Consider the following 27292-nt stretch of genomic DNA (forward strand, 5'->3'; position numbering starts at 1 on the left):
AAGGGAAAGCTCAAGCTGCAGTACTAGGAAGTAATAGGATGCATCTAAGGACCTCTCCAACTCTCTTTATGCACCACACCTACATAGAAATGTGAGAAGAATGCTTGGGGTTGCTGCTAGAAAAGTTAGTGTGACTTGGTGGGCACCACTGGCATGGATGGAGGGCAGTAGATTGAGCAGAGGTTACTGGAAGTATTATCACTACTTTATTTTTCCTTAAAATTCCTCATCAGTAAGTCTTGAAACATAAAGCTTAGTTCTGCATCAGTTGTGAGTCCCTAGGCAAGAAAATATTTATTGAAACAGCAGTGCCATGGGTGGTAACATCAACATGGAGAGGAGAAGGTAGAGAGGAAGTCTGGAAGTTGGAGAAGCTGCTTATCTCACACCCTGAAGTGCAGGATTTCAACCTAAAATCAGCAAAATGCCTTCTGGTTCATTTTGTACTGTGCAATTTCTTTCCCATCTTCCTCTTTCATCTTTCTTAGTGAGGTTCACAAGAGGACAAGATGTCTTGGGAAGTGGGAGGTTGCTGGTGAGAGATCCCAGCCTCAATCATTTCCATTAGGAATGGAGAAATGAGGAGAAACGTGACCACAACCATTAAGCTTTGAAGCTGAACTCAACAGTCATTTGAAGAAGTACAGCACTTTTCTCAACCAAAATGACAAAGAAACTATTAAAACAATGTCAGTGCAGAAAGTTTTCTAGAGAATGAAATCTTGATGTTGTACATGTGAATCGTAAAGAAATATCATCAGTGACTTTTTGCTGGAAATATGAGTTTAATTATCAGAACAACTTTAATAATATTAATAAGTAAAAAGATAATATACATAGCTGAGGAGTATTATTTTACTTTCCAGTTTAAAGAGTACAAACAAGTATTTTCCAACAAGACAGGAAACATCTATTCCTGATCAGCTGGGGTAAAAACATCCTCTGATTCTCTACCATCATCGTAATTACATTTAGCTCTGGTGAAACTGGAGTCATGCACAGCTCTAGATTATTGTGCCCATTCTATGTGCTAAGCTTTTTTGCTCCAGGTAGTTACCTATTTTCTGCTGTGGAATACTTTGATTTAAATTGCTGGTGAGTTAGTGCTGATGCTGGATACAAACACTATGAATGTCACTAACTGGAATTACACACATACCTAATCTAATGGCTGGCAACCCTGCTCATGGCAGGGAGTAGGAGCTCCATGGTCTTTTGGGTCTCTTCTAATCTAATCCATTACATGAATCTTTTATTTGAGCCGTTTTCAAAGTGACTGCTTTCTGCGCAGTGAAAATGACTTTCAGATGAAGAATTTGTTTCTTCTAGGAAAAAAACAAAAAGTGAGAAGTCTTGATAGCAAGGTACAGAAAGAGATTTATTTTTAGTTTAATGATGACGTGTGCCTTTATGGAAGAACAGAGGGAAAGAATGGAAATTAAGTCTGGTAAAGGGGACAGAAGTGTATTTCAGTTCATGTTCATTTAACACTGTAGGATCAGCTCTGATCTTCATTTGCATTGCAGACAAGGAAGTTTCAATAAAGAAATCATTGAATTACTTGGGAGTGTCCTCAAGACAGCATGAAAGCACAATGAAAGCTCTGCTGTGTGTTGGATGTGATGACATGGGGGTTACTGGGAGCTTTATCTGTGTTTTTGGAGAGGCATGTAGGGTCTGATTTGTAATCTTAAATACTTTGTAATCATGTTAATATAGTTGTGATGTAAACTGTTTTTAATTGCTTAATTATTTTACTGGCTTGGTAAACTAATTAAAGGTATGTTGTACAAAATAAATAAATCAAGAAGTAGGTTAAAAAGAGGACAGTAAGAAATTATCTTGATAGAAGTCTGGAAAGGTAGCTAGAAGATATGGTTTAGGGGTTATCTGTAGGTATGGTAAAGGGAGGATAGTTGGACTAGATGATCTTGTAGGTCCTTTCCAACCTTGTGATTCTATGATTCTAAGTATGCAGAATTATTGTTCTCTCTTAAAATGTTGAGTAACCATTAGAAAACTCTCAAACTCCTGTTTCCATGAGCTCTTCTTTCCCACCTGTGGAACCAGGTAGCCCTCCTGCTCACTCGCATGGACCAAGGGGCTCTGGTAGGTCCTTGTGAGCCTCAGGTGCGTGCAGCTATGCTTTGTGTCCAGAGTCCAGGGTTGCTCTGCTTGGCAAGTTATTAATTGGCATGCAAGTTTATCAGAGAGCTGAACTTTGAGGCCTAACAGATTTGTTCTTGAATGTACTGGGGAAGTATGTTTAAAAAAAATAAAGGCTGGGGCTGGGGGAGGGGAATATTGAAAACTATTGTTTTGCAGATGTCAAACTTTAACAGTGTTTTAGGAAGTCAAAATTTGACAGCATTATGGAAGCGGAATTGTGCTAACATGCCAGCCTCCAGGAGATAGGATCTGTGTCTTCTCTTTTGTTTTTCTGCTTGCCCAATCTGGCTTAAGGGAGTTTTCTATTTTGTTTAAACTTGGTTTTTCCAGAGTTGCAATTATGTAAATTACTTTCAGCTAATATTGCTGTACTGAAGTCCAAATCGTTTCGAAAAGGGGTTTTCTAGTTCCTACAATAGTTCCTATGCTAAGATGGCAGGAATGTGCTTTGTAAGGGAAGCAAGAAATTGAAAATATCTCTGTCCCGTGTCCCTCAGACAATTAGCATGCAAGATCCACAAGTTTGCATAAGATCAGGAACATCTGCAAGGATCAAACAGGTTTGCAAGCAAGCCAGTGAGTGCAACCTCTCTTGCTCTGCCTGCAAGAGTTAATGCTCTGTGCTCCAGTATCTGCAGGCATCAGATATTATGGCAGTTCCTGATGGGGCACATAGTTCAGCAGCTGGAGTTTGCCCCTCAAACTTGCCACTGGTTTAGGAGGGAAAGAAAAAAAAAATTCCTTTCAGTTCTGTTGGTAAGAGATGGATAGGGTCAATTTTTATTTATTTATTTATTTTAATTAATGTAGGGTAGAATGAAGAAGCTGGGAGATTTTCTTTAAAGAAAACCATCACTGGAATGAATGTATCAGACTGAAGCATCTGTTCAAGTCAGCTTTCAAACAGGATATTTTTCTGCTCCATGCTCTACTTCCTCTGGCTGCTCATGTGAAAAAGAGCAGACACAAACACCAGGAAGATGTGGCCCATGCCACAGCCCCAGAAAAAAGGGAAGTGAGCAGCAAAGAGCTGGTAGTGTAGGGCTCCATCCCCACATCCATCACCAGATGGGTTGGGTGGAGAGAGAGCAGCTCTGTCTCACAGAGGACACATCTGGGCACACAGATGTTACCCATGTTGGACGGTTGATACAGGAGGAGAATCACTCAAACCTTTGCAGTTTCCCAGATTATTAGTTGGCAATTAAAATAACTCCTCGTGTGTAAAATGCAGTCAGGAGCAGGACATTCTGACTCATTAAATATGATGCCTGCCGAAGATTTTTCTCAAACTATTCCACTTTCTTGCTGGTTTCAGGATGTTAAGCTGCTGCTTGCACAAAAATCCGTGAGCCAACTATTCTCTGGGTGAACAAACCAGGTTCCCAAAACACAGCTGTGCAGTCAGCTGCCAGTTGGATGGCTCTTCCTCCCACCCCAGAGCACTTGTACAATAACCTGTTTCTTCTGCACAGCCTACCATCCCCAAGGCAAAACACCTTGTTAAAATGTGATTGTGAAATGCAGCTTTCCCATTCACCTGCCATCATCAGGATGTTTTCCTGAGCGAACTGGATGTAATAGCACTTCAGTTGTGGTCAGTGGTTTGACACTCTCAGCTGCAGGTTGTGCTCTGAGGTGTGTGTGTGTGTGTGTACTTTTGTAGAAGGTTTCTTGGTTTTGCAGGGCTGTTTTTCAGCAGTTGTGTGGGCAGCGTTGGGACACAGCACCAAAGGGCAAACCATCTTCCAGGTGCATGGCTTAGCAGTGCTACCTTGAGCACAGTGTGTGTGCATGAGGTCAACACACTGAGTAATGGCAAGTTAGATGCAAGTTTCTCTATATTTGTAACTGAAATAACCTTTTAGCTATATGACTGAACTTCAGATCACTGCTCCACTTCTAAGCAACCAGAAAGAAAGTTTTTCCTCACCTGAGCTTGAGGCAGGTTTCAGTGGAATCACACAAAGTCTCCTGGAGATAGGAGATAGGAGAGCCAAACATTTGTGGCTTGCACCTCCAGTTTCCAAATCCAGCAGTTTCTGCTGCTCGATACTATTTGTCCTTGGAGAGCTTTTGTAACTGGTAACTTTCACTTGCATATACTAGAAGTTCTGCACTGCTTAAGAGAAAACAAAGCATAGTTAACCAGGAAAGAGCAGGACCTGCAGAACTGTGCATGGTGCAGACACACAGAGTATAGGGGACCAGGGACCAGAGTGCACAAAGCATTTCCCCTACAAAGGCAATGCAAAGGACGTGTACCCTCTTCTGTGATCTTTCTCCAAGCCAGAAGGAGCTGCAGCACAGCAGCAGTCTGGCTCTTCCTCAGCTGGTGAAGCTTTCAGGTTATAGTGGATCTAACTGGCTTGAGCCAGGCAGCTGAAAAGGCCTGTTTGGGGTGGAAATGCTCTTGAGCTGCTTCAAGCCGTGTTCTCCTCCAGTGCTTCACTCTGTGAGAGCACAGTGTGACCCACATCGCTCTCCCTTCTAGAAATAAATGCAATCTTCCCTCAGAAGGGAGTATCTGCCCTGCAGCTCCTCCACAAGAGACAAGAGTTAGGTAGGGGGTTATGTTGTGACTGGCTGGGATTTTTTTTTAAACCAAAGCTCTGTTTGGGTGGAAAGTATGCATGATTAGAAGCGAAGGTGTTGGGAAGAACTCTCAGTTTTAATTAACCTTTCGTGTGCAGTCTGTAATTTCTGAGCTAAAACATAATAACTGCTCCAAAGCAGTCTGGAGGATGAGAACCCCAGCAGCAGCATATGTTCTGACTACAGCCCCCAGGGCTCTTGCCTGCAACTCTGCCACTGAAATGCAACACATTCATCTTCCCCACACCAAATCTCCAGCTGTCGGTTCCTCTTTCTGAGCCATGCACTCACAACAGAGTTTGTGAAACATTGCTCTCCCAGTCTGACAGGCACTTAGGATCACTCTTGACAGGTAGTGATAGATTCTCCCTGTTCCTATTATAAATTTTCCCTTGTTTTCATGTGGTTCCTTATTTTCTTTGATAAGCCCAGTCTAAATTTATGGCTATGTTCATTCTGGCTGTACAGTTGAGCAAGCATTGGCTTCCCTGTTCTGATGAGAAACAAGAGCACTGTTTGGTATTAAACAATACATTGTTTTGGTGCTTTTGCTGCTTTTGAGACTAAAAACATCAGACACAAAGCCTAATAATGGGGTAATAAATAAACTGGCTTTTCCTTTTGCAGAAATAAATACACAACAGTGCACTACACATTAGCTTTCAGGGGTTTCCAAAGCACCAGCCAGACAGCTAGTGGGATTGTTCCTTATACATTCTTATTAAAGGATATATCTCACTCATCAGATTTCTACTTCTCATAGAATCATAGAATGGTTTGTGTTGGAGGGGACCTCTAAGATCTTCTAGTTCCAACCATGACAGCAGGGACACCACCCTTTAGACCAGGTTGCTCAAAGCCCCATCCAGCCTGGCCTTGAGTGCTCCCAGGGAGGGGACACCCACTGCTTCACTAGCAACCTATTCCACTGTTTTAGTTGTTTAACATCATTATAACTAGATTGTCTACGAATAGAATTTATTGTCTGCTTTTCTACAGTGCTACTGTAGGAATGCAGTGCAATTCCAGCCCTGTCCTGTGTCTCCAGCTTGTCCCTTTGTGTTTCTCCCTTGCTCTTTACCTTCTCCTCTTCAGCTCTGGAAGCTGTTGGGGCACATGTATGCTCAGCTGCATTTCACTCAGCATGGCACTGCATCTCAGGGCAGGCAGTAGTCCAGTCAAAACAAGCTCTTACTTAGGCAGAAATTTAATTCCTTAGATTTAGCCCTGGTTTTCATGAAGCAAGTCTGAAAGTTATAAACAGGGAGAATGGGACTGGCAGTTGTGCAGCTTTGTATACCCATGGTGGGGCACATGACTGCTTTTAGAAAGCCAGACGGAGAGCACCAAGTGCTCATCACAAACAGGAAGAGCGTGCTGGAGAATCATGGGAATCATAAGCAAACGGGGAAATTAACTCCTATGCAAAGACAATGAGGTATATTCATTGCCTTCTTGTCATGGTGACAAGGAAATGTTCAGGGATGCTTTTTTCCTCCCTTTCCAGCCCGTGAGCTCAGATTTTCACAGAAGCTTCACTTCAAGGGTGCCTGTGGTAAACAGGATTCGCTTTAGGTATTTCACTGAGTTGCTGCTGGACTTGGCTCACTTCAACATGCTGACCTTTGGCCAGCTGAGGTAGGAGAGATGCTGGTTGTTCTTAGTGAAACATGATCACAGTGTACTCACGGAAGAACCTTTTGTAAAGTGTCTCTTAATCAGCTCTGGTCATTATTCAGTGGCTGCAATGATTATTTCAGTGGAAGAGCATGGAGGAGTGTGAGTCCTGTTGCTTCTCTTTGTCCTAAGACCTCTCTGTGGCTGAAGTCTCAGAGGAGGATACCACGATGTGGTGGTACTGTGCACACCGTGGCCTAGCTGCTCATCCCACCTCCAGTCCCATGGTAGCACTGCATGGGTAACAAGCCTGCTGCTGACGGGCAGCCAAGGAGCAACTGTAGGCTATAAACTGTGTTCAGGCATCATTCTTTGGGGGATATTATGGCTGTGGTTACATTTCGTATAGCTTTAGTGAGGATGCAGACTACGCCAAAGGGAACGTGGTTGGTGAGTCCACTGTCCAGTGACCAGTCCTAGATGTCCTACCAAATGAATGGAGTAAACACTGATAGAGGAGTGACTGTAGAAAATACATCTTTCAAAGAAGTCTGTCATCCTAGCCACCAAATACAGGAGACTGCTGTAGATCTTAGAAATGTTGTTTCAATCTTTAAGCTGACTATACTCCAAGTAAAACTGAATGTCTTCATTAGAAACTGCCAGTCACTTGGAGGCTCCTGTCCTTGTTTGTGTCTGGTAGCAGTAAGATTCATTATAGATGGCTTTCCCTCATTAGTTTAAAATGTACTGCCTTCCAGCTTCACTGGAGGAAGCACTGAAATTATACTACTGTTAATGTGTGTGGAAATGACTCACAGCCAGTGTTGATGTGTGGTCCAGCTTGCAGTGGGAAGGGCTAACCTCTTCCAGTGCATCGTGCTTAAAACTAAGTATACAATAAGAATGTGCTCAGCTCAGCTTCCCATGATGTGGGCACAAGCGCTAGCCAGCACCTGCAGTGGCTCCCAGAAGCTGTGTCCAAACAGGTGTGTCTCACAGATGATATGGAATTCTATGTAGTTGGACAGGTGATGCACAGGTGGCATTCTGATAGTTGCTACATTAATCTGCACACTAGACAACATGTCCGTGTTCAGAGATTCCATGCTAAATCATATTATTGAGTCAGGCTGGGTAATGAAGAGTGAGACTGTAAGACTGGAACAGGTTACACAAAAGCACCTTCCTTTTCTTTAGGAATAGTCTCCAATAACATAGCAGGAAGAGAAATGTCTTCAAATGCAGATCTCTGCCTACCTTCAGTGGTACTCTAAAGATAACACGTACCATAGAAAGGTCAGATTTCAACCATCTCAAGTGCATGCAGACTGTAGCAATTTTCACCAATTAACTATGTTCCCTTTAAAAATTTACCTTGTATATTTGTAAAAAGGGTGAAGGGTAAAAAGTCACTGCCCTTTTTGTTCCTGAGATTTTAGCTAGGTCTTCAGAAAAGGGAGTATCTCTCTGGTATTAAGGTCATTTATCACCTGGTTAACCTGCTGACAAACTGCCATTTCCTGTATAATTGCAAATCCTACCTCACAAACTGCTATGGTCTCAGATACATGGTGAACATTATTTATGTCCAAGAACCAAGGACAGTAGTTCCCATCAGTCACATCTCTACTAATGAATAAAACATGCCAGGATCTCTTCCCTGAATGGAAGAGCAGCGCAGCACTCGATATTTTAATGGAAGTCTTCTCCTTCCCCCAGAAACACAGAGGATACACCCACCTACCCTGGGCAGTCCCTGCCCCATTCTCTTTAAGACTGTGCCTAGGGCAGTGCAAGTTCGTTGGCCTAAAACACTTTCAAGGAGCATGTGAGCAGTTAACAATGTAATTGCACAGTCCCAAAGCCAAACTCTGTATGTTTCCTTGTACAGATGTAGGCACAGAGCCCAAGAGGGCTGGATAGATGCTCAAGAGATTTTGGTACAATGAAGGGGAGGGAGTACAGCCCTAGGTACCAATATGTGAGTGGGCTAGGTTCTACAGGTATCTGCAGTATCCACCCTGCAGGAGATAAGAAATATGAGACATGAAACAGCAGAGGTGAGGGTACAGACGTTGCTCAGAAGAGCTCATTTTGTCCCTCTGTCCCCTCCTTTAGCTAAAGGAAAGGGTTCTTGCTATCTAAAGGAGTTTTTCATATAGTTTCTGAGTCTAACCCCAAGGATATAGTTAATGCCAGTTTGGAAATGCCCTCTTTAAAATACAAACTTTCCATTAGTAATAGAAAATGTGGGGATTTGGTGTGTCCTGGATGGGATATACTTCCAACTTAAGCTTTGTGAGTGACACAAGATCCTAGGTCATTTTCTTAAGCGAGGAAGGGAAGGAACAACTTAACTAATGGATTTAGTAATTACACCATTCAGACCATTCTTCTCATTCCTAACCATTTCAGCTATTACTAACCTTGAAATCACCGACACTTGGCTTGTTTTATCTTGTCAGATATCTGTAGAGGTAAGTTATGTCAACAACTCTCTCGGGTCTGTCTTTGAGAGTGAAGTGTTTTACAGCAGAAGTGTAGTCCCGTAAAAAAATCACCATACAGTGGGGTTTGGTTACCAGTGACCATTAACACAGTCCTTGAGCACTTTCAGGTTTAATTAGGGCAGCTCTTCCCAGCAAGGTGACCTGGGGCAGCTCAGAGGTATGACCTGCCAGCAAGGCCATGCCAGTGGTGGGCCCCATTGCGGGTACAGCCATGGAGGTGAAAGTGCTCTTTTACTGTTGTAGCATGTTTGGTTACAGGGGGTGGTTTCACCACAGGGTTGCAAAGTTCATCCCTGGAGTTATGCTAGCATTTCTGTGCCACATAAGTGACTCCATAGGGCTGTAGCTCTCGGACTGCATAGTCCAGGTTTGGTGAAGTAACTGCTGATAGATGGGCAAACCCATCCTACTTCCTCCACTGTAGAAGCCAATCTATCACTAGGAGCAATCCTCAACCTCCCTGCCACCCCAGCATCAGAAGCCAGGTGTCTGGGTCTGTCATATTCTCTTGCCTTAAGATAGATTTTAATGTGACTTGGTCACATCAGTGTTCTACCATATGAAATGTGGTTCATCCTAACTCTGATATAAAGCTCATCTTTTTAATAGTAATTCTCCAGCAGTGATGCCTTCTGTGCATGTAGGAGCACAGACTCTGCTTAACTCACATTCTGTACTCTTGACAACGTATCAGCATTCTGTGACACGTCATTTCTGCCATCATGTAAGAGCCAGGAACTAATGAATGCAGGCAAGCAATGTGTGTGCATGCTGTGGCCACACATGTGACAGCAATAGAAAGGTGAGGAGATACGCACAGTGTGCCTGTGGGGAGGATGCACTGGGTCCTTAAACTGGCATCACCAGTTTACAATGGTTGTGAAAACGTGCTGTGAAATGGTCTCAAGCAGCCACATCAGGCTGGTGAGTGCTAAACCTTTTTCCCATAGAGTGTTTTATTTACCAAGGGACCAAAAAAGCAATCATCGAATTAATCTCCCTTGTAATGTCTATCCAGAACCCAACCTGTATTTATTTTACTGGAAAGCAAACATCCTACAGAAACGTAATAGTTGTGGTGATATAGAAGCTCTTTGGGCTTTAATGGTTTCTTTCTTTCTTTCTTTTAATGTCCTCATTGAAGGCAGTAACAATCAATGGGTTTATTCAATATCCATATGCTTAAATTTTGGAACATAAAACCTGCCATCAGGCTTAAACAAGAGCACAGGATCTTGTATGGGGAATATTCCAGGGAGTTCCTCTGCACTGGTGTTCCTTGCAGAGGGACAACTGAAGTGTTTGCTAAAATGGAACACAAACTTTGTATAGCAACAGTTCAGGTTATCAGGGCAACCGTGGCTGCCCATGAACCAGAGACACCTGAGATTAAAACACAAAAGGAGAAATCCTGTTGTGGCCACCTGCACAACTCTACAAGCCTCTACTTGGCAGATCCCAGAGAGAATCCCACTTCCTAAATCATCAGCTCAGGTGGCCTTAGCCCGTGACCACACAGCACCTTATCCTAGCAGCAGCAGGATTTGCCACCGCTGCTCTCCAGGAGACTGGCAGGCTTGTGTGGGATGACGTTGCATTTAAGAGCACCTCCAAGGACTGTAGTTTTTATCTGGGAAAAGCTTCTGGTTAAAATCAGAGCAACTTTTCCTGGAGGGACTCCACCTCCTAGGCTGTGACGTTGTCCTCTCCAGTGGGGACATGGGAAGTAGCTGGGGCTGGCAGACAAGAGGGGAGTCTGCCTATGCAAGGACATTTTCCAGTCTCCCAGTGACAAGATAAAGGCCAAATAACTGACACTTTCAGTTTCAGCCTGAAAAACTGTTGTATCTGAGTGCATGCTTAGGTGCCTGAGCAACTCTGAAAACCTTTTGAGATGATGTAGTTAAGCTGTTTTGAGACATAATATGTGTGTTGAGTGTTGCATATGATCCATCCATTAAAAAAATGAGAAAAGTGTTTTGGTACCTACTAGGGGCTGCATGTTCTCTGAACAATCTTACCAGTTTTTGGTCTGCATCATCTCTAAGTCAGGAAGTGGAGAAGTGTGTTTGCACACTCACATTGCATAAAGAATGAGAGCAAAATAACATGTTACTCATTTCAATAAAGTGCTGTTGTGTCATTAAACATTCAAATGGGCAATAAAATTGTTCTGCAAACCTGAGGGAACCTGTTAGACCAAACACAAAAAGGTTTTGTTAAAAAGACAAGGAAAAGAAAGAAAAGGAAGGGGAGAAAAGGAAAAAGAGGCTGTTAGTGTTAATGTTATGAGGTCCTGTGAGCTAGAGATTGGCAACCCTGCCTATAGCAGGGGGTAGGAACTAGGTGATCTTTAAGGTTACCTTTGACCTAAGCCACTCTATGATTCTATTATCCTATTTTTTTGTGACTGTGTTGTGGCTCACATAGAGCATATATGTGAATATACTGATAGATTGTAAAGACTTCTCAGAGACCTTGTGCGTTGCTCATAAATCTGTGTGTCCTTTTGATGCAATGTTTTACCTGGCACATTCCCTTTTCATTCCAATGCAGTTTCTAAGTAGTCTCTGAAGACCAAATGTGACCATAAAATTCAACCCTCTTCTCACTCCTTATTCTCCCTACTCCTTTCATGTTCTCACATATCCACCATCACAGGATGCCATGCTGCAAAGCTGAAATCCTTCCTGAAAGCCTGTTTCCTACCATGCTCATCAAAAACATTATAAAAAATAGCTCTCACTCAGTTAAAGACCCTCTCCAACAAAATGATGAGCCTGTGATCAGTTTCTGAAAGCACTGGGGTTTGATCTTTGTAAAAATCTCAGAAAGGCATTACCAGTACTTTAGTTGGGCTTTTCATTATGTGGAACACACCCAATTAGCAGAAGCAAGAGCATGTATCTGTTCCTAGAAAGGACAGGTGACGGAAAGCCCACAATTTTTATGAAGACCTTTTTTTGCACTGGGGAACAGTTCTCATCTGATACTCATCAGCACGTTCCAGTGCATCTCACTTTTTTTTTTTTTTCAAATATCCAGTTTTTTTCTTTCATGGTGTTCAGAACAATTATTTATGAAAAGCTTTTATTGTATAATCCCATGCAGGAAAGAATAAGAGGAAATAGAAAATATTTTGGAAAGAAAGCATGGAACAAATGGTATGGACCCTTCTCTGTACTGTTTCCTCACATGAGATTTTGCCCCCGCTTAGCTGTCAATCATCAAAAAGAGGAAACAATTACATATTTATGGTAGTGCTGTAGTGGAAGGTGATACTATCATTGAGTCAAGCTGCAAATTAGGAGGCAAGATATGCTTCTATTCCTACAGCAGCTCCGTGGTAAGAGGAGGGGAGCATGCATGCATGTACAAAATCTATCCTTCATTCCACTGGGATGCCTGTGCTGTTAACCCTTCTCCACTCTGGCTTAGATGTATCCCTCTGGTGATGCCAGTCATAAAGAGGCATATGGAAAATCATACAATCACTATGAATGCTGTGTATGAAGCCAAAGGGTGCAACATGCAAGGAAAGCTGGTGGATACACAGATAAAAACTTGTGCAATTCTGCCCAACTTCCTTAGGTTCCCAGTAAAAACATCTTGCAAGACAAAATAACTTCTTTTCAGTTTCTGCCATTGGGAATACCCAATCTGCCGATTTTCACTACTTTAAATGATAGTGGGAGCAGATCTTGGAAATGAACCACAAGCTGGAGCTAAAAGTGAAAGTGTAAAAGGAAAGCCAAGAGTTTGAGCCACCTCCCTACACATTCCTGATTCACATGGTATGTTGAAGCGCCTTCTAAAAGTGAACATACTGCATATTAGCCCATCACCCTGCTAGCAGAAGTGTGTTCTCAGTCCACTTACTACTTCTCACTGTGCATTCAGGCCATAGGATTCACTTTGTAATGCTTCTAGTTAAAACTTAAGATCAGCTTATTTTCCAACAGAAAAATGGGAAGACAAGAGAAAAACTGTGACTTTAAAAAGATAATGAAGTGGTTGAAGGGAGTTCTCTGAGTTTATACCAGCTAATGCCATTTATACTTGCTTCCTTACATACCTTCATGACACTGAAGCATGGGACTGATTTTGGTAGAATCTCCTGGGTTTAAACCCGAGATTCAAGACTGATTCTTTCTGCAGTCATGGGCAAAACACTGAATTTTCATGTGGCAGCTTCCCTGCCTGCAGAGCATCTCATGACAAATGAGTTACATTTGCAGAGAAGAATTCTGAAGATAAAAGACCTACACAGTGCACGTGGGTTGCCGGCATTTTGGGATTAGGGTCCAGGCTGCAGGTGTGATTCTATAGTGCCTAACACTGTGGCTGCAGTGCTGTGGATGAACAAGTCTAAAAGTCAGAGCAGACTGTTAGCAATCGCCATCTGAGTTTGCTCCCTGCAACCATCACAGCAATGCTTCTTTGGCCAGTCTTTGTCATCCTTTGAATTCCTCTCTCCCACGTAGAGCCTTCTAACTTTTTACCTATTCACTCTATATTCTTTGACTCCTCTATCCCTTTTCTGTCTTGACCAGCCTCTAGATCTGTAGTATAAGGATGTTTCTAAGTATGGCATGTCCAGACTAAGCCACTCAGACAATGAGGACAAATAATTATGAAGGACCAACAAAACCATCTGGCAGCGCTTCTTCCTACAGAACCCACTCTTGTGCAGTCTGTCCTTGAGAGGTTCAGACACTTCTCTTTCCTCACAGGGACATCTTGGTGCTGCTGGCTGCACACTGCTTGGCTAGAGTTTTAGAATGAGCTTTGCTTTTTGGACAAAGGAGTGACAGAAGACAAAACACCAGCTAAAGAACAACCAAACTGCAAGCATAAAATTACTGTTAAAATTACTGATAGGTAGGATAGGAAGTTTTGTAAGAATATAGGACAGTATGTATGTGCATGTGTGCGTGTGTATATACATCATTTAGCCAGCTTTTTGATTTTTAGCTTGCTACAAATGTGGGTGCACTGTAACTACATTATTTTTAAGGAGAATTCGTGGAATCTTCAAGCTTTCCCACTACAAAGCAAAACCACCCCAGCAATCAGCCCTAGATCTTGAGTGAAGCCACTCAAAAATAAACCATGTGTAGCCTCTTGGGAAACTCTGCACTTTGAGATCCCTTGAGAGAAATGGCTCCCAGTCCTCCTTGCAATACCCTTCCCTTCTGAGCCATCACTCCAAGGTCATGGCACAGCCTGTGTGGCACTTTCTAGGGCCGGTATGGGCCGGGGCTGTGAACTGCCATCATGCTCCTGCGACACGCTGCTTGCTTTCTGTCTTCCCCAGGCTCAGTTGGCTCCCAGCTATCCCCTGCACCCTCTCCTCCCACTGGCAGTTCTGCTTGCTGCTTGCCAAGCTGCCGGATCCACCATCCACAGCGTGTTTCAGTTTGGTTTCTCCTCTTGACCGCTCAAGAAGGTGTGTTGTTTGCTTTGCCTAAGTGCTTCTGGGGCCTAATGTCCCGTTGTTATGTACAGACCATTCCTGCTGTCATGAATCATGTTTTACCACCCCTTTGCCTTCGCTTCTGCACCAGGCTTTTTTTCTTCCAAGCAAACACATTTGAGTTCCGTGTTTGCAGCTGAAGCGGTGCGCTCCAGGTATTCAGCACACGGCTCTCACCCCATGAGCCACAGACCATTTTTCTTGTGACTGAATGCAAATGGACTCCGCGCAGCCTGAAAACAATTTTGCCAGACACGTACGAAGAAAAAGATCTTGCTGAAAACTTTGTGCCGTCAAGCAAAATATGCCCTTTCCTTATCTTATCTGTTGTAACTCAAGCTATTTGCACAACGCCTTGTGCTAGGAAGGAGTTGTTTGTACATGTTTCACTCCCTTTTTTCCAAGTTTTGAATTTTGAATGAAATCTTTCTGCTCTGATCTCTCCCCCAGCCCCTCATCTGCAACAATATCAATGTTTCTCTTGTCAATTCTTCCTTAAGGTTCGGCCCAGCCCTCTCAAAACCCATTTGCTCCATACTTTTTGTGATTAGCTTTCAAGCTGCCACTAAGAGCTCTCGGCGTCTGGCAGCGCTTACATCTCCATTCCCTTCTGTCCCACCCACTCGGCCTCAGCCCGAGAGCCCTTAACAAATGACTCCCAAGGAATTTAAATGGCTATTGCTTACTGACCAATAAAGCGATGCATAAACTCCATGAGCAGGTCGCACGGCTCATGCCATTAGGAAGTAGGGCTGCTCCAGTGGAGGTGCAAGCCCTCAGCCCATTGCACTCGGATCGTGGGACCAGGGTGGTAAGAAAAATGCTGCTTTGCCCCATCATTGCTTTCTGTCTGCCTCTGGTTTAGTAGGTAGTTGGGACTGGACATGTGTCGGTGCCACGGTTTTGGATTGGGGTTCTTCCCACATTTAGAGGGGATTTAAGAGCTGTATGAGAAGAAAGCAGAAACTTCTAAGCTGAAACTATGAGCTGTTATGAATACCTACCAGAATTTGCATGGCAACCGGCATGGCAAATATCATAACTGTGAAAACCAAAATGCTGATGTTTTAGACAGAAGATAGAAAATAAAATCAGATTTCAGAGATGTTCTTTCAGTTACCTCTAATGAAGTGCAAGATAGCCATTTACAGCTGTTGTGTACTCTGTTTTCAATTGGATTGTCTCTGCCATCTTCTTTTTGCATTGACAAATAGTGTGTTTGGCTCTTATTTGAAAGACTGACACCAAAATGGAGCTTTAAAAGTGGGTTACAGCTTTAGGCAGAGAATTTTGGGCTTATAGCTTGAAGGTGGTTAAGAATAAGCAAGATACGTATATGCAAGTGTTCTTAATACAAATCAATGTATGTAACTCCAGCACACTGACTACTTGGTAACATGTTAAGAGAATGAAGTTTGGTATTATTCTGTTCACTTTCTCACGAAGTAGCCTGAAAAATGTTAAAAGGTTCTATGAAAAAGGACATGTGATGTTAATCTATTCACCTTTATATATTTATTTGTTAATTTATTGCTTTATTGAAGTCAATGCCGATAGAAACAGCAGAGTTTGAACTTAAAACCTGAAAGAAAAAAAAATCAGTTGATTCTACAATCTGTTAAAATAATTTAAAAGCAGAAGAGGAAAACATGTAAGATTCATCTGTGCTCCATCTTTACCTAATGTTCAAACTGCTTCTTGCCACAAGGACCAGACACAGCAGCTGTGTATTATGGAGTCCTGTCCTGAGCTGGGCAGCTCTGGAGCCATGTGCAAAGCACTCCATGAGCTTCACACACCTGAACTTGACATGGATGGCAGCCAGTGCTCAGGGTGCATGAGGGGTGACGCAGCAAAACTTCACTTGTGTCAGTTCCCATTGTGACCTGGTAGCCCACAATGGTGCCAGCTGGTGGTGCTGATCATAAGGCCTTGCCAGGCGTCTGAAAAATCTGAGAGCTTTTAATTAAACGGAGGGAACACAGTTAACCTGGCAGCCTGCAGAACGCATCTTTTTGTTCATCTAGACAGGGCTGCAGGACCATCTACCAAAAATTTGTTGTGTTGTTGTTAGTTTGATTATTTTTCCATTGCTTTCTCATTTAGCTTGGCACTGTATAACTGAGGTTAGTTATGTGATGCATAAAAACAAATAGTTAACAAAGCAGGAGGCTTTTTGCTAGTCTTTCTTAATAATTTCTCTATGATTCTGTATTTTGGTTCCATTCTTTGTTGAAGAAACTGCATTGAAACGAATGTTGCTCGTCTTCTTTCTTCAGTCTTCAATCTGGAATGGAAAAAAAAATCCCAGTTAAGGTCAGCAAAAGGTGAATCTCAGATGACACCTGTCTCAAATACCATTTCTTTCCTGAAATGCACAAAACTGTCATTACCAAATGGTGGGCATTTCCAGCCGAGCTGTTATTTCAATAGACTTCAATTGTCTTGAATTAACTGAGCACAGGAGCGGTGCCTCCTGAGAGAGTCCCTGCCTTGGTTAAATATTTTTTTAAATTTATAATATTAACCCTGAGCATGGGTAACGAGTACTGGAAATCTCTTCCTTGTACTTGTAAACCTTGTTTCTCAATTTCAACCCAAGGTTCAAAGGTTTGTACAGACCTCTTAGATCAGAGGTCAGGTACAAATTGCTGCACTTTGCAGCTTCGTTCTGCCGATATGACAGAATTTCACAGCAGAGACAATTACCTTCCATCCCCCTCTCCTCCATACATGGGCAACGCCAGGCAGTTAAAAGCGTGATATGTACAAGCCAGCTATTGGTACCTGAGTTTAATAAATAACTAACTGAGTTTCAGTGGTGCAAGGTGCACATTATAAAAAGGGGTCAAATGTCAGTGCGCAAAGGAAAAAAACCATGCAGGCACTGACTAAGCCAAATGCTTTGAGTTTAGTGTGCTCTCAGTCACAAACGTTCACATCCCGTTCTGTGGTTCTCTCCGCACTGATTTTCATTCCTGTGACCTGGGGGAGAGAGAACACAAGTTGGGCCACTTTCAGCTTTCCCTTAAATCACTGCCGAAATCAGAGCAGCATGCTGGGCACCCAGCAGTGAATGTGTTGTCACTGCATTCAAGTGGTGCACACAAAACCGTGAGAAGGTAAAAATAACAACAGCGTGAAATGTTAATCAAAACTGAAATTTCTTACACTATTTAATTGTTTTAACATCGACATAGTGAACAGTTTTCGTGTTAACAAGCCACATGCCATTTTCAGACACATTTTCTACATTCTAGCAACCAGCCTATCTCTACATCCAGAGTTCAGCAAAGTATTTCAAAGACATTCATGGTCATTGAACTAGATAGCCCTCTTATATATATGTATAAATAGGAACTGGACCTGACGATCCTTATGTGTCTCTTACAACTCAGGATATTCTATGATTCCATGATTCCATATAGGCTTCTTTTCTTAGAAATAAGAGGTGGAATAGTTTTATGTCTTATCTTTCCTGTATAACAATTAATAGATGTTTCTACTTTTGTTTTTGCTTTTCAACTGTCAAAGATCCCTTTTTGCAGTCTTTCTTATGGCAAAAGCTTGCAAGCTCATCGTCACAGTACCTGAGACACTTCTCATCCTGGAAAGTATGCACTCTAAAGCAGACAGTTGGTGACACATTTTTCTGTACCAGAATCTCTTTAAAGAACACTGCTTAACTGCTTTTGTGATAAAATGACTCTGGAAGAAGTTCTCCATTCATTCCAGCTCACCTGCAATAGGAAACACTTGTTACATACCAAGTGATTACGTTGCATTTTATATATATGTCATACACTTTCCTGTCTGACAGTGGTAATAATAGACTTTGTGGATTGAAATATAGGGATCTGTGGAGAAGGGAAGGGTTGTGTTTCCTGATTTGGAAAGCTGATAAGAGTGATTACATGACCCATCTCTCATCTTCTCAGCCTTCCTCAACACATGGCTTCAATATCATACAGGATAGTAACTGCAGGCTCAGCCAGTAATGGCCCTATTGAAATAGCTAAGAGTCGTATAATTATTTTGAGTTAGACTGGGTAAAAGACAGGACAATCTGTACAACACACAGATTACACAACTTGTTGGGACAAAGTTCTGAATGACTTGCAGCAAAGCACATTATACAATGAGAGAAGAGACTGAAGCTTCTAAACCAGGAGGTCAGATGGTTGAGGAGCTGCCATGCTTGTGAACTGATCCTTGTACATTGATAGTGCTGATGGATAATACAAGTGGAACTTCTGACAGTCTTTGTAGGATCACGCTCCAAATTAAATATGTTTTAAAAGGATGCAGAAAGGGTTGGTAACTGAATAAACAAGAAGTTGGCACAACACAAAATTACTATGTGGGGGAATCATAATTTCATTTGCATTTGTTTTTTTTCTGTATGAAATTGCTATGATGCAAGATTAGTATGACTACAAAGATTGATATAGTATGGCTAAGAGTGTAAGGTCTGTCGCAGCTATTATTCTTAATGATAGTGATGAAAACAAAAAGCTTAACCTTGGAATCCTATTCTGAAGTCATAGCCAGTGGTTGGCTCTGTAAGTTGAAGCAAATTTAAACTCCCTAAAGGTTAAAACTCTCTGAAGGTTAAAGTTTTAACCTGGGAAATTTCAGCTTGTTATCTTTCAGAATAACTTTCAGATATTTTCCTCATAAGTAGGTGCAAGTAACTAAAGAATAGATTTAGAGGAACTTTATTATATTTTTTCTTAACTAAATGTATTGATTTCATTGGTGCCTGGGGACATAACCAGTCCCTGCAAGACTTTTAAGGCAGGGATTACAGTAGTACTCATCAGTGTCTTACAACTATGTTCATAGAAGCCATTAGTCCTACAGCTGATACTGGGAGAGTAGTGCTAGATGCTGATTGTGATCCTTCTTGGAAGACTCAATAAGAAACTGGAACTTTTAATAAAAAATTCAGCCAACAGTTTTCAGCATGTTTGAAATTAAACTAATCACTATTAACATGCTTGGGCCACTTTGGACAAATTTAAGCAACTGAGAATTGTGTAGAGATCCTTGTGTGCAGGAGGTTCATGCTGGAAATGGTTTCTCGAGCCCTGATCATTGACCTAGTCCATAACAGGAAAAGACAGACTGGTTGGAATAAATTTACAGTTTAAGCCTGAAATATGTGGCAGGATCCCTGCTGGTCAAGATCCCTGATGCCATCGTTAGCAGAAGTGGGAATTTCAGCAGCTAGTTTCAAGATTTAGTTGGTCAGAAAATCCTTCTGTCCTGGAAAACTTTGTTCAAGTGAATCATAGAGTCATTAAGGCTAGAAATGACCACTAAAGTCATCTAGTCAAACCATCAGCCTATCCCAACCATGCCCACTAACCATGTCCCTTAGTGCCACATCTACACATTTCTTGGACACCTCCATGGATGGTGACTCCACCACCTCCCTGGGCAGCCTGTTCCAATGTCTTACCACTCTTTCTGGGAATAAATGTTTCCTAATATGCAACTTGAACCTCCCCTTGTGCAACTTAAGGTCATTACTTCTTGTCCAGAGAAGAGAAGTCCTCAAAACTGCTGTAGTGCCAGCACCTGTTCACATGCCCTGTGACTGCTGGTGGGACTGTGGCCAGTAGAAGGCAAAAATCAAAAGTGTATGGGTGAATTAATGCAGACAAAAACAAAGCTCTTAACAGGGAGCACAGGAGGATCTGGCAGGTAGCTGCAGCCACAAGGATACCAGTTGTGTGTCTGTGTGTCCAAAAGTCTGTTTTATAATAGATGACTGAACAAAAATGCAGGTGGCTGCATGGGATGATTCAGAGTGCTGCACGAACCGAGGGATAAGGTGTTACAGCAACTGCCTTTTCTTAAGTGATTAAGTCTGACCAATGAGGCCTCCCAGGAAAACAGTGGGATTCCTTTGCTTTGCATCATGCAGTTATTTCCCTTTTTATGTCTTACTGAACTCTCAATATACAACTAGTGGGTTTTTTTGACTGCTTCCTGGATGCAAGATGTAGAAGATACTCTCATTGTCATCCCTTGCATCTGCAGGCCTAGAGATATATCTTAAAATGCAGATGGATTTCTTCAGCCTCAATCCTTCTCAGCATCACAGACCACCCCAGAGACAAGAGGCCAAACTTCCTTAGCCATGGGGAAGAGAAAAAAGCAGCAGAGAGGGAACAGCTCTTGCTCCCAGAAGGCACAGAGAGAGAGAGACTTCCTGCTTGTCCTTGCGGCAGTGACCAGCTCTTCTGCAAGCCCTAGTGCATCGCCTTCTCACTGCAGCCCTGAGCTGCCCCAGTCCTGGCAGCAGTTGGCCCCATGCTGTTGTGTGTTTGTGGTGTTCCCATTTAATGAGAGAACTGCTTGTTACTCACAGTATGCTTTAGCTCAGACACTGTCAGTGTAGTAGGTTTCCCATTTAATAGTCTCAGCTCTGATACAGTGAATATATAAATAGATAGATAAATAGATAAATTTTTAAAAAATGAATTAATGTTTAGGTCAATAACTACTTGTACACACCTGACTGGCAGCAGGGAAGGAGTTTCATAAGCAGGAGGAAGTGAAATCTGACTGGTTTCAATGAAACATACATCTGAGAGTTCACCTGCAAGCGCAGGAGAGTTCCTGCAGCACAGAGCTGAGCCAGAAGGGCTCAAGGCTCTCAATGTGCTGAAGAAGTCAGTGGCAACCTAACTGGGCTTTGAAACATCCAGCAGGCTTTACCTTTTTCCGAGGAAAAAAGAAGCCAGCCTTGTTTCAGCCTGGGCAGTAAGTCATCTAAAAATTGGTCGTCTCCAAAATAGAGCCTTTCTCATTAGAAAATAATATTTTTTGTCTGTCTTTCTGCTTTATGAACTTTTTGTCATGGAGATCAGGTCTAATTTCCTCTTCATAGGCTAGAAATCAAGCTCTCGTATTTCACATGACACCACATTTTAAAGTAGCTTAAACTTCTGACTCTGCTCTTAACACCAACCACACCTCACGGATGCACAGGAATCCATCTGCCTTTACCCACACTGCTAAACTCACAGCATTAACTCCTACCCAGGTACACCTACAGCACGTGGTAGCAAGTTTCCATGAGCACTTTCCTGTAGACTAAAAACATGCATCAATAGTGCAGAACTATTCAGAACACTTCAAAAAGAGGTCATTTTGCAGACAGTTTCCTTAAGAGTGACTATTTTTTAGCAAGAGCAGGCAAGGTAGTGCTGGCAGCACAGGAGGCAGTAACAGGAGGAAGAAGCACTCTGTCTCTCCTGAACTTTTTCTCATCAAAACAGGTGATCTTTGAACCCTGTGAAGGTGTTGGCAGTATGATGTGGCAGTGACTGTTACGTGTGTATTTACGTACATCAATTAGGGCTTCAAGGGCTTTATGTAGGGGTAAAATGCATTTTGTGTTCACACTAAGTTGTTCAGTAAGATATTGTCTGCAGCTGAGGTGGCCATAAGCATGTAGCAGCAGTTTCAGGTAAGATTCTGATATTAGGAGTTCAGGAATTGGGCTCCATGATTCTTATGGGACCCTTCCAACTCAGGATATTCTATGATTCCATGATTAGAGATCATCTCACTGATGCTGGGGGACATGCGAAGTGCTGGAGGACAAGCTAGTTCCGGGACACCACTAGCAGCCCCAACCCAATCCCAGCAGCTCGTTCTGTTGTGTCAAGGAGGCTTTACTCTCTGCCCTCTCCACCCTCCCTGCATATGTCTTTCTAGAGTACAGCCCCACTGTCTGAGCCAAACCCACAACAGGATACAGAGACTTTTATTTTGTAAGTTGACCTAAAACAGACGGTAATTACTCATTTTTAAACTTACCTACCCTGGGACAATAAGTCATTCACTTGCCAAAAGGTGGCCCATGAGAAGGTAATGATTATTCCCCAATAAAGTGCCTGTTTACCAAGCTTTGCTTTTACTCAGAGAAAGGTAAAAGCACATCTTTAGGAACAAACTGTCTAGTGAAAAACGATGTTTTTCTCTACTTTAATTTCTACTAATGATGTGAAATAATTCCCAGAAGTAAAACCGAAATGTCTGGGTCTGATACATTAAAAAAAAGAATCATTTTTAATAAATTACATTTAAAAGCAAGAAGCTATCAAAACTGATGTGTGTCTGTGAAAAGTCCTGGCTTCAAATAAATTCTGCTTTCTGAAGGAAAAATACTGCCTGGACATCACTGTCACTATCAGTGCCCCTCCACCTTCTCCACCTCCCTCTTTGATCTCCATATTCTTGTAAACAGAATGACTGTTCCACACCAGGAGCACCAATGTTAACACCCATGGCCCAAACACGCCAGCAGGATCAGATCCTGCCACAGACCCAGGCTCAGAGACATACAGTTTCCTAATCCCAAATGTGTTTTCAGCCTGCCTGCATGGTAACAGAAATGATCAAATTGTTGTCATTAAGAATATATATCAGAGTCTTTCTGGAACTGTGACTAACTGATGCCATTACACGGAACAAATAAATTTGGCCGAAGCTTTATCCTTTATTAGAATACAGACCATCAAACACAAACTGTGGCTATTTCTGATGGTGGCCTGCAGAGTTTCCTACAGGGGCCAGTGCCTTTTGACAGTCAAAATAAACCAGTCATAAATGCAAATCCTGGCAAATAAATGAGGGAATAATGCAAAGGCTGATAGAACTGTAAATAGAAATAAGGAGGGACTAACTGAAGAGCACTCAGTAGGTGGGACCTACTTACCAGGCAGTCAAGATATGGCTAACACATGATTGTGGCACTTAGAAGTAACAAACACAAGACTTGCTTGCTGGGTGCTACATAACCCCAGTGAGCAATGCCTCTGGAACGATTTAGGGTTAGAAATGACAGAGAACTCAGCATGCATTGCTAGAGAGGAGAGTGGAGAAATGGGCCTTGTGAGACAGAGGAGTGGGGAGAAGAGAGGCAGGTGGTCTTCATTCCTATGTCCAGCAAGGGTGAGAAAAGGCAGAAAGCCTGGAGAATGTGGAAGGAGACACAAAAACAGTTCCAGTGAAATAAGGACTAAATGTGAAGGACTTAAAGAGTTTGGCCTGCAAAATTTATTAAAAAGAGGATAGAGTTGTAGCTTGATGACACAGCTTGAATACCATCGTAAAGCAAAAATAGAGGAACTGAAAGGCTATTTACTCAGAGAAAGGTTTAATGTAATGATAGCTGGAAGAAAAGCCAGACAAATTCTCAGGAGAAATAGCATACAGTTACTTGCCAGAGCAGATAATTAACAAACAAGCCTTTAAAGGAAGAGCTAGGTTCTGCAGCTCCTTGATGCTGTAAAATCAAGGCTGGATGTTCTTCTGGAAGATGTGTTTTACTCAGATAAATATTACAGGACTCAATGTGCCAATAACATTACAATGTAAAGGTCCTTGTTATATACAGTCACTCATATTAAATGGTCTGCTGGTCATTTTCAGCTTTAAAAGGCCATGAATTAACCACTCTGAGTCCCAAAGTATTTTCTTTTGTCAGAGCTCAGAAGGGGATCCCACTGTCTTGTAGTTGAGGTATTTTCAACCTCCTCCTGTATTTCTGCATTTCCTGCCTGGATTTAAATGCAGAATGAGATTTCAGAGATTCACCCTTCCCTTGCTGGCTTGCAGGGTTGTGCAGCCAATTGCAGGCTGCCTGTAATAAAGGAGTGAGTCTTCTCAGCTTTTCTGAAGTGCTGGTCTTATAAGGAAAGAGACAAGCAAACCACACACCATACCACAAGCAGCAGGCAGCTCAGAAGGTTGCCAGGTTGTCCTTTGCACAAGAAGATAAGAACCATTTTCCCCCAGTGTGAAGGTGTACTTATTATCCTCTACTTGACTGTTCTTGTGAAGGTCTAGATGAGCCAGGGTATGGCACAGATTGAGTGTTTCTCATGCAGTCTGGTATGGCTCTTTCATCTGCTTTTCAGAAGCCTTATTATCTGTGTGGAAAATGAGCTTGCAGAACTGCTGACAGTCAGAAAAGAAGGGGTGGTATTCTGGTGGTAGCTAGCAGCTTGTAACGAGTGCCTGCTTCTTTCTTTGTCCAGGTTTTATCAGGCTTTGAATGAGTTTGACATCATGACTGCTGAGGACTCCACTGCAAGGATGAGCAACGATTCCTCCACCGTGAGCACCACGAAAGTCCCTGAAGGTGTGGCCGGTGCGCCCAACGAGGCAGCCCTGCTGGCACTGATGGAGCGCACCGGCTACAGCATGATCCAGGAGAACGGGCAGCGCAAGTACGGCGGCCCACCACCTGGCTGGGACGGCCTGCACCCTCCTCGTGGCTGTGAAGTCTTTGTGGGCAAGATACCCCGCGACGTCTACGAAGATGAGCTTGTCCCCGTGTTTGAATCTGTTGGCCGCATCTACGAGATGCGCCTGATGATGGATTTTGATGGGAAGAACCGTGGCTATGCCTTTGTGATGTACACACAGAAGCATGAGGCAAAGCGAGCTGTCAGGGAGCTGAACAACTACGAAATCCGCCCGGGCAGGTTGCTGGGTGTGTGCTGCAGTGTAGACAACTGCCGGCTCTTCATCGGAGGCATTCCCAAGATGAAGAAGAGAGAGGAGATCCTGGAGGAGATCGCTAAAGTGACAGAAGGTGTACTGGATGTCATTGTGTATGCCAGCGCTGCAGACAAGATGAAGAACAGGGGTTTTGCCTTTGTGGAGTATGAGAGCCATCGAGCAGCAGCAATGGCCAGGAGGAAGCTCATGCCAGGAAGGATCCAGCTGTGGGGACACCAGATTGCTGTTGACTGGGCAGAACCAGAGATAGACGTGGATGAAGACGTCATGGAGACTGTTAAAATCCTCTATGTGAGGAACTTAATGATTGAGACCACAGAGGACACAATTAAAAAGGTCTTTGGGCAGTTTAACCCTGGCTGTGTTGAGCGGGTGAAAAAAATACGTGATTACGCCTTTGTGCACTTTACAACCAGGGAAGATGCCATCCACGCCATGAATAACCTTAATGGTGTCGAACTGGAAGGCTCGTGCCTGGAGGTTACCTTGGCCAAGCCAGTGGACAAGGAGCAGTACACTCGCTACCAGAAAGCAGCAAAAGGAGTGGCTGCAGCAACACCCGAAGTAACTCAGCAACCTAACTATGTTTACTCTTGTGATCCATACACACTAGCGTATTATGGATATCCATACAATGCCCTGATAGGGCCCAACAGAGATTACTTTGTGAAAGGTTAGTAAGCACAATCAGGGGATGTGATGGGCAGACTTGATCTAAGGCTGGTGTGACCCAAGGTCTGTCTGAGACAAAGGACAGCTGGTGGTTGGCAGTTTTCTTAACCACTCTTTTAGAGGTCTTCTTGTCATTTTTATGTTCCATTTCATTTTAATTTATGATCATGCAGAGATAAAAGCTAATGTACAGGCTTGCATCAGAACTACACTAACAGAAAGAGTGACCAGACCAGTTACAGGGTGGAGAAGAGGGGGACCTGGATTTTGTGTGCATTGTACTAAGACTGGTCGAATAGACAGTCCAAGGACTTTCGCTTCTGATGTCTCTTTCCAAAGAGCTGCATCCTAGGTATTGGGGATCATGGCAAAGGTTGCTCCTTCTGCCTTCTTCTAGAGGTGTGGGTACGGTGAGAACCACCTGGCAGACATCAGCAACCAAAGGGAGGGGTGTCAGGTAAAGCCTGAGCTGGAAACTCACCAGATGTGATCTGTGCTATGCATTAAAATGACAGCAGTGCTGTGTCCTTCCTAAAGCCTGTTAAATACCATTTGCAGAAGGAATCAGATCAGTGCAAAACAATTATTTTATTATGTGTACTTCAATCAGTTGTGGATTACAGCCATTAAAAATTAACTGCAAATGTGTTATTCGCTAAAAAGACAAACAAAAAAATACAACAACAACAAAAAAAGCCAGCTGGCTATTACTGTTATTATAATTATTCAGTACTTATAGGAACTATAGTTTCATGAAATTTATTGTGCATTTCCAAACAAGAGGCAGAGTATATTAATACCACAATGTCCAAAGTATCGTCATAAAGTGTGTGGAATTGGAGAGGGGAAATGTTCACATATACAGAGATAAAACAAAAGACATTTGTAAAGATAAATTCAGTGGTGTGACAAAGGTGGTCAAAGGCCAGATAAGGCTTTGGGATATTCCTGCGTTGCTGACAGGTTGCATCTTGTCTGCTGAGCCTACAGACACCTATGTTGCTGAGAGGTTGAGTCTCCTCTGGAGGACAAGTGAGAGCAGAAGCTGTATCCACTGCATAGACACCACCTCTGGGGGAGCCTCTCTCTTCTTACTGACTGTATTATACCAGAAAAACTGGACACAAAAGTTGCATCAGTACAAAAAAGCAGTTAATTTACACTCAGAAATGTCAAGAGCAAAAGATGTGTAACCTTACTGGGTGCACCCAACAGCAAAATCCTTTCTTTCTGTAAGCGAAATCACTCAGATCAAACTGGCTCCAGCAGCCTCGTTTCTAAGCATATGCCTCCCAGTTTCACAAAGTCTGGGGCTGTTTGTATTCCCCATATTGCTCTTACTGTTTGTTGTTCACCATCTTTTCCTTTGTTGTTATCATAAGCAGGCAGCATACGAGGTAGAGGGCGAGGCGCAGCTGGCAACAGAGCCCCAGGCCCCCGTGGCTCCTACCTGGGAGGATACTCTGCTGGCCGTGGCATATACAGCAGGTACCACGAAGGCAAAGGAAAGCAGCAAGAAAAAGGATACGAGCTGGTACCCAACCTGGAACTACCTGCTGTCAACCCAGTGGCCATTAAGCCTGGTGCAGGTCAGTACATGCAATTGGACAGGCTACATCTGCAGGATGGGAGTAAAGTGGAGGTGGGAGGAAAGCCACTGCTCTGAGACCATGGTCTAGGGCCAACCTGTGTGGTCTCATGT

The 27292-nt window shown here is 42.9% G+C and overlaps 1 protein-coding gene across 6 annotated transcripts in view; it reads left to right on the forward strand.

The window, feature by feature from the left end:
- RBM47 (RNA binding motif protein 47) overlaps positions 1-27292 on the forward strand; it is a 72091-nt gene that overhangs the window by 39328 nt on the left and 5471 nt on the right. For 4 of the 6 annotated variants that reach the window (XM_015862451.2, XM_015862452.2, XM_032444263.1 and 1 more), the window contains exons 2-3: positions 24432-25591; positions 26973-27179. In XM_015862451.2, the coding sequence (XP_015717937.1) occupies positions 24463-25591; positions 26973-27179 (1336 nt within the window). In that variant the 5' untranslated portion in view covers positions 24432-24462. Of the gene's footprint in view, positions 1-15089; positions 15182-24431; positions 25592-26972; positions 27180-27292 lie in introns of those variants that run through there. The other 2 variants (XM_015862453.2, XM_015862450.2) reach the window with 2 other exon arrangements.

This window comes from Coturnix japonica, chromosome 4 (genome assembly GCF_001577835.2).
Source record: "Coturnix japonica isolate 7356 chromosome 4, Coturnix japonica 2.1, whole genome shotgun sequence".
Lineage (NCBI taxonomy): Eukaryota > Metazoa > Chordata > Aves > Galliformes > Phasianidae > Coturnix > Coturnix japonica.